The sequence below is a fragment of the Microcaecilia unicolor genome, chromosome 5 (assembly GCF_901765095.1).
Source record: "Microcaecilia unicolor chromosome 5, aMicUni1.1, whole genome shotgun sequence".
Taxonomy (NCBI): Eukaryota; Metazoa; Chordata; class Amphibia; order Gymnophiona; family Siphonopidae; genus Microcaecilia; species Microcaecilia unicolor.
This window is the reverse complement of record NC_044035.1, coordinates 72,821,246-72,828,809: the sequence shown is the minus strand read 5'-3', so window position 1 is coordinate 72,828,809 and position 7,564 is coordinate 72,821,246. Positions and strand designations below refer to the sequence as shown.

Here is a 7,564-nt window from a genome sequence, read left to right as displayed (position 1 = left end):
AATCAAGGGGTTTTACTTCTTGTGCTCTATTATTTGAGAGTATGATCTCCTGGCAGTAGTACCACAAAACTACTGCTAGGGAGGTGTGGCTGCCATTTTGAGGTCAAGGAGCCATCAGGGTAAGAAGGCCCAGGAATGAGCTCCTGCCTCTCCCCCCCCCCCCCATTATTTACCAGGGAGCTCCCTGGGAGATAACAGAGAGGATCAGGGTATTTCAAAAGTGAATGGGGGGGGGGGGGTAATTTTATAAAGGGGATTGGAGGGGTAGCGGGTAGTAAAAGGGGACGGGATAAGAGGTACTGGGCCCTTTGAAACCTATCAAACCCCATTTGGGTTGTGCTATGTTTCCATTGCTGTAGCCAGGAATGCACTTTATTCTCAGCTACAGTTCAATCATGAAAAGGTAAATGTATCAATGGACAACTGCTGGTTAGTGAATCTGGTGATAAATTTTTATGTGGTAAAATAGCGCATGTACAATGCCGATTACTGTCCAGTTAGTACCACGTGCCAAAAATTTTCCAGCGCGCGTAGCGGATGTGCATAAAATATGAAATTACCACACGTGGTGGCCGGGCAGTAGTTCAAAATTGACAAGCGTAGGACGTGCACATGTGTCTTAGTAAAAGGGCCCCTTGAATGCCATCCACTCTCAGTTTTATCTCACTCTAATCTTCAGCACTACAAATATGCATTCATATCAAAGAAGTACCTCAAAAGAAAGAAACACAACTATCCATTCACTATTATTTATTCATGACTTCATTAAAAATTAGGCCTCTAAAGCAAAATTAAAGAGACAGACTCTCCAGCAAAATTTAAACAAGAACAGTTTTATTGCTTGAGAACTAGAGATATCACTTCCAACAGTCTTCGAAAACTACCATGAACTGATTCTCTATTTGCAAGAACAGAACTTGCTGGGTAATATTGCAACATGGCACATGAATGTGGTTCAATTGCTTCCTCCACCTTTCCCAAAACAGTACCTGCAGAAACTCAGACTGAAAGGTAAGGAAAACAAATTCTACAAGTGGACACAAAATCGTTTCCAGCAGTAGTGATTTAGAGCAACTCAAGCATCAATCTAATGCCATCACACAGTCCATGAACTCTTTAGTGTTCAAAATTAAATCAATAAAAGAAACATTTGTTTTTCATCAATAGATCCTCTAATCGCCTCTAAGATTGTACTCTGTGGTGGGAGAAACATGGATGCAACATGTTATGCTGTGGGTTGGTTGTACATGGCTACAAACCAGGAACAATAACAAAGTCTTTTTAACTTACATACAAATACATATTAAGCAATTTCTACCTGATGCAGACTATGCTATTGTATTTCTCCCATGATATTATTGTTTTAATACAGAATACCTGGCACCATAGTACAGTAACAAAGGACAAAAATGGTTTACAAAACTCTTTTAAAAGATACACCCAAATCTATCTAGAAACTTCACATTCAGTCTTTAATATTACAGAGAAATAATTTATAGAAATAACAATGTGAAACTGGTAATACATATATATACGTATTATATAGGATGTTATATATGTGTATCAAGGATGGCACTGCTTTTTATTTGTTATAGAAATTTTGGTTGGTACATTTAACTAAAACTGCTACAACTCAAATACTATTTGCTGATATGGCACACTCAAGCCTCTTATTGGAAAGTATACTGTAATTAGCATACAGTTTGGTAAGATTTATAAATTATTTTAAAAAGTATATATATATATTATGTATATATAAAAATGGAAAGCAGCTGCTGTGTGATTCAAAAACCATGTAAAATGGCAGTGTAGTAAATAACATAGAATCAAGACAAAAATCTATCAAAATGAAAAAAACAAAACAAAGGAAAACCAACACGAACTATTCTAATACAAGGAACATGAGCCTTGGTCAACAAAGGAGATACCTTTTAAAAACCATTATTCCTTTTATCTCTGGAATCCAATGTACAAAAGTTGAAATTTTATCTCTGGAATCCAATGTACAAAAGCTGTAACAGGACTAAGTTGGAAGCTGCAGCTTTTCCTGATTAACATATCAGAGTAGCTTTTCCACACTGAGAAACCCCATATTTAAAAGCTCAAATAAGTAAAATCTAAAATACATAACTCTTCTGTCTATTAGAGTTTTGGCAACAAGACTGTGACATATATATATATTTTTTAAAAAATCCACATTTCTACATGATGTCACAAACATACAAGACAGTGAGGTATGTGAGGCTTTTTCTTGAACAGAGTCCTGACGCAGAAGCATAGTGTAAATCAGCCATCTAAAAACGTGGCACTAAGGGGACTTGATTTTCCACACAGCTGTTAAGATTATGTATTTTCCTCTACTGTGTCCTCCATTCTTCTCTTCGTTGCTACAGGGTGGTTTCATGAAAGATCTTCTCATTGGGCCACTGGCATCTGCTACCTGTTGTGTAATGAGATTTTTTTTTTTTTAAATGAAGAATGAACATGTATGGGAATAAGGTAAAGAGCGATCTGGAAAAATGAAGCAGAAAAAAAAAGTATATTTACCACCACATCACTGCACGACACAACACTTGTGCACATTTGCATTAGGTTTACCTGCCCCGGCAGCTAATCGAAAGGACAGGAAGACGGGCTGCGGAAAGTGGAGAAAGAAAAACAAAATTAAACGGTCAGCGGTAATACTCAAGCCATTTTTATAAGGACATTCAGTAAGCAAACCTATTCTACAACTATACAAAAGCAACTATGGGCAAACAGAAAAGCACTTAACATAGTGCACAAATGTTTCTTTTCTCACTATGGCTTCATTCCAGACAGAAATCTCAGGGTAAGTAGGGTAATGTATGTATGTAGAAACTCCCTATATACAAATTATTTACTCAGCAAGACAATGGAGGTAATTTTACAAATATTTTCCACATGTAAATAACAAGTGAAAAGAGGTTTTTGCAACATACCCCCAAATTCTACATTTAGCGCTAAGAACTGCATGCTCAAACTTGGGCATGTGCCCAATTTCCATGTGCAATTTAATTGATTAACAAGCCAATTAGCACAGACAATTGGACCCTATCAATTACTGATGCTAATTGGAATTATTATGGATTTACGCATGCAAAGCTAGGCTTTGGGATCTGCATGTAAATTTTACAGGTGGGTCCAAGAAAGAGGGAAAGACGCGGCCATGGGAAAGTCATGGGCAGATCAGGAGAGTTCCTTCAATTTATGCATGCTTTTATAGAATAAGGGGGACGTGTGCTTAATTTAGGTGCGAGGATTTACACCAGGGTTCAGTTGGAACAAATCCTCACTATTAAAGATAGTTGCAGATCCCGGCCTAAACGCAATTCTATAATTAGTACCTAACTTTGGGCTTCCTTTACAAAGTCGTGCTACCAATTCTCAGTGCAGCAAATGAGAGGAAGCCCAGTCAATTCCTATGGGCTTCCTCTCATTTTCTGCCCGGGAATCGCTAGCGCAGATTTGTAAAAGAAGCCCTTTGAGCGTCGCTTACAGCATAGCACTTTTTTCACTGCTATTTATATAATTTAGTCCTTAGTGTACAGAAGGCAGTGGTCCTATGCATACTTCTGAGTCCTTAAACTGGGTGTTCTTGGGCTGGAGTTTGGGATTAACAGGCAGCTGCTTCTCAACTGCCTGCAAAATGCAAAGTATACGTGCAGTTTCCATTTCTAAAATTGCTGCTATTTACAAGTACATCGACTGCCATCAACTTATTTGGCTAGTTCTAAAAATGCCCTCCACAAATTCAGCTTCCACTGCAGAAATTCAGGTCAGCTAGGAATCAACCAAAAGATTATCTTTGCAAATAGGTGATCCTTGACCTGATATGGTTAAACAGATAAGTCATATGTCACAAAAGAGAAAGAGAAAAATACTACCAAGTAATCAAAAATAGGAAAAAGCTCTCATAATAACAGTGGCACAGAAAAAAGTACTTGAATCTATCCCACTAAAGATTCTGTGGAGTGTATCTGTTCTAATTTTGAAAATACAACAAGGGAAAAGCCTCAGAATTCCCCAACCTCCAGCCTATATATATACCAGGCTTCACATTGAGAGCAGTAGTGCTCTTCTAACATCGGAAGGGGTTATCATCACAGACAGAAAAACCCTTGTGTTTCAAAAGGCAAAAGATACTAAAACAATCCACAGAATCCCCCCCCAAAAAAGGGGGGGGGGATGGATCCATATGAAAAGAACTAATAATAACAAGTTGAACTTAACTTTTAAGCATGCAGGTATAGATAAAGATGTGTCATGGGTTCCAAACATCAGGCCTCAGTTTCACAAAAAAATCGCTGTATCAAGGCGTGTATTTACCACAAATTTAGACACAGGTCTGTTTCCTGTTGCCATTTAGTTGCCTAGTCTCCCAGTCTCATAAGGTCCTTTTGTAATTTTTCACAATCCTCTTGCAATTTAACTACTTTTAATAACTTTGTGTTGTCAGCAAATTTAATTACCTCACTAGTTACTCCCATCTCTAGATCATTTATAAATATAAATTCTCTCTCCCCTCCCTTGCCCTCCATGTCCAGCATGTCGCCTCCCTTCCCTGCCCTCCCCTCTCCAAGTCGTGGCGAACTGGAAGTGAAGGCATTGCAGCAGTGCTCACTGAGGCAGGCATGCAGGCAGGTTTGTCTCCTCTTGCGTTGCTTCCCTCTCAGTGCGTCCCGCTCTTGAAGGCGGGAAGCGCTGAGAGGAAAGCAACGCGAGAGGAGACGAACCTGCCTATGTGCCTGCCTCAGTGAGCACTGCTGCGCTGCCTTCACTTCCGGTTCGCCGCGACTTGGAGAGGGGAGGGCAGGGGAGGGAGGCGACATGCTGAACATGGAGGGCAGGGGAGGGAGGTGACGTGCTGGACATGGAGGGGAGGGGAGAGAGAACTGCTGGACATGGAGGGGAGGGCAGGGGAGAGAGGAGAATCTCGACTTCGGGTAAAAGATTTTGGAGCGCGGGAGCAGGAACGGAAGGGAGCGGGCAAGTGAGCTGGACCTCAGGAAAAAGGTGCTGGTACGCTGTACCGGCGCGTACTGGCACAAACAAAGCACTGGATTTACTACTCTTTTAACTTGTCAGTTTGGCTCAGTATGTTTTCCAGGTTCTTTCAGTTCCTCTACATCATCATTCTTGAAAACCATTTCTTGTACAGGTAGATCTTCCGTAAAGACTGAAGCAAAGAATTCATTCAGTTTCTCCGCTATAGCCTTGTCCTCCCTGAGTGCCCCTTTTGTTCCTTCATCATCTAATGGTCCCATGGATTCCCTCCACAGGCTTTCTGCTTCTGATGTACCTGAAAAAGTTATTACTGTGCTGCAAACTAATGTTAAAATTCTAAATTGGGGTTTCCTGTGAATATCATGATGCCAAGTAGCAGCAAAACTCTACACTACTCACCCCCAGGGATAAACCTGGCTTTCCCCGGTCTACCTTAATAATGGTTTACGGCCTTTTTTTCCAGGAATTTGTCCAAAACCTTTTTTAAAACCAGCTATGCTAATTTGTTTTACCATATCCTCTAACAAAAGCCTATGTGTTGAATGAAAAAAATCTCTGATTTCCTTTAAAGTTATTACTTAATAGCTTCTTAGTGTGTCCCCTAGTCTTTGTGCATTTTGAAAGAGTAAACCACCAATTTGCATTTACTGCTTCCACTCCACTCAGAATTGTTTAGGCCTCTGTCATATCTCCCCGCTCTATCGTATCTCTCCTCAGCTGACTCTTCTCCAAGTGGAAGAGCGCTAACCTCTTTAGTCTTTCCTCATATGACAGTGGTTCCATCCCCTTAATCATTTTACTACACATTATTGCTTGAGCCAAGCTTCAGCACAGGGCAATGCCTTTGGTCGAGTTGTGCTGACCAGTCTATCCCTATGAGCTAACAACCCTCACAACTGTTTGTGACTAAGGCCTTGAGTTTGGAAGTCACCTACTTCTGTCTGAATCAATCCTGCTTGTCAATGAAACAAAGCATGCAACAGCAAGTAAATAATCTACACTTCACTGAGTATTTCACAAAAAGAAAACAGGAAAAAAAGACTTCAGATGCTCAGTGACCAATGCAACATATGCAATGCAATGCAATGCATCACTGAGGAGCTTCTTCAGAAAAACCTATTTTATTCTAATTCAATCATTTCTTTATATCTCCATTTGATTCAAAGTGTTATACCTTCAATGTGATAGCCTCATTCAACTTAGAATATGGAAGGCCACTTAGAACACAGGAAAAGAATATGAAAAGGAAGCTGCTATTCTTTGTTAAGGACACTGTGAAGTCCACATAAGCTGTTGCTCCTGATGAAGCTTATTTGTGAAACGGCAGTGCTCTGTTGAGCATTTCTTTTTGGCAGATAAGTGCTTTTCCATATAAAATGATTGCTTTCTAAGTTGAATGAGGTTACTATATTGGTCATTGTGACAAGTTATATGCCAATTGTTTTTTAGTGTCAACAAAACAAGCAATGCTGTTCACCTGTAACAGATGTTTTCTGTAGATGGCAGGATTTATAAAGCAAACAATCCCTCTCACCTCTGTGAGAGTTGATAATATTGAGCTTTAAGCACAGTCTCCTACCCCACCCACCCTCCTTCCAAAAACAGAAGCAGCTTCCCCTTTCCAGAACCTCCATCAAATGCCTCTCCATTCACCTGCTCAACTGTAACCCCTCCCCCAAGTCTAGTTTAGATGCTCTGGTGGTCCAGCGGCGAGGTCAGAGCAGGAGCGATTCTCAATCACTCCTGCCCATCCTGGCTCAGTTTTCAAAATGGCTGTCGCAAACTCTGGTGGCAGTCTCGCAAGGTCAGTTAACCAAGACTACTACAATATTATAAATGATCCCCACACAGAGAACTATTTAGTCCACAGAAATCTCAGTACTATAAACAATACTCCCAATATTCAGCCCACGGCAGTCAGTAATTTTAAAGCTGTTTACCGCTGTGGGCTGAATCTAACCTGTCTCCGGGCATTGGCATTGAATATCGGGGTCAGCTACGGTGAGTGACATTGATGAAGGAATAGAAAACCAGAGGGAATAGAAAACATGAGACGATATCTATAAACATTAGAAAAATTGTTTAATGTTTGGCAGTTAAAGTTTAATGTGAAGAGATGCAGAGTGATACGCTTGGGGAGTAAAAATTCAAAGGAGTCATATGTGCTAAGGGGCAAGAAGTTGATATTCACAGACCAGGAGAGAGACTTTGGGGCGATACTGTCTGAGGATCTCAAGGTTGCAAAACAATGTGACAAAGTGGTGGCCATAATCAGAAGGATTCTGGGCTGTATAGAGAGAGGAATCACCAGCAGAAAAAAAAAAGGTGTTGATGCCCTTGTACAAGTCACTGGAGAGGCCCCACTTAGAATATTGGGTTCAATTCTGGAGGCTGTACCTTGCTAAAGATACAAGACGACTTGAAGTAGTCCAGAGGAAGGCAACAAAAAGAATATTGGGATTGCGCCAAGAGACGTATGAGAAGAGACTTGAAGACCTGAATATGGCTACCCTAGAGGAAAGAAGGGATAGAGGAGATA

General features: G+C 40.5%; 1 protein-coding gene across 1 annotated transcript in view; it reads right to left on the bottom strand.

The window, feature by feature from the left end:
* Window positions 1–813: 813 nt before the first annotated feature.
* Window positions 814–7,564, bottom strand: part of INPP5A (inositol polyphosphate-5-phosphatase A) — a 778,463-nt gene continuing 771,712 nt past the window's right edge. The window contains exons 15-16 of the mRNA XM_030202993.1: window positions 2,548–2,635; window positions 814–2,440 (exon numbers count right to left, since the gene is read on the bottom strand). Of these exons, the coding sequence (XP_030058853.1) occupies window positions 2,555–2,635 (81 nt within the window). The 3' untranslated portion in view covers window positions 814–2,440; window positions 2,548–2,554. The remainder of the gene's footprint in view (window positions 2,441–2,547; window positions 2,636–7,564) is intronic.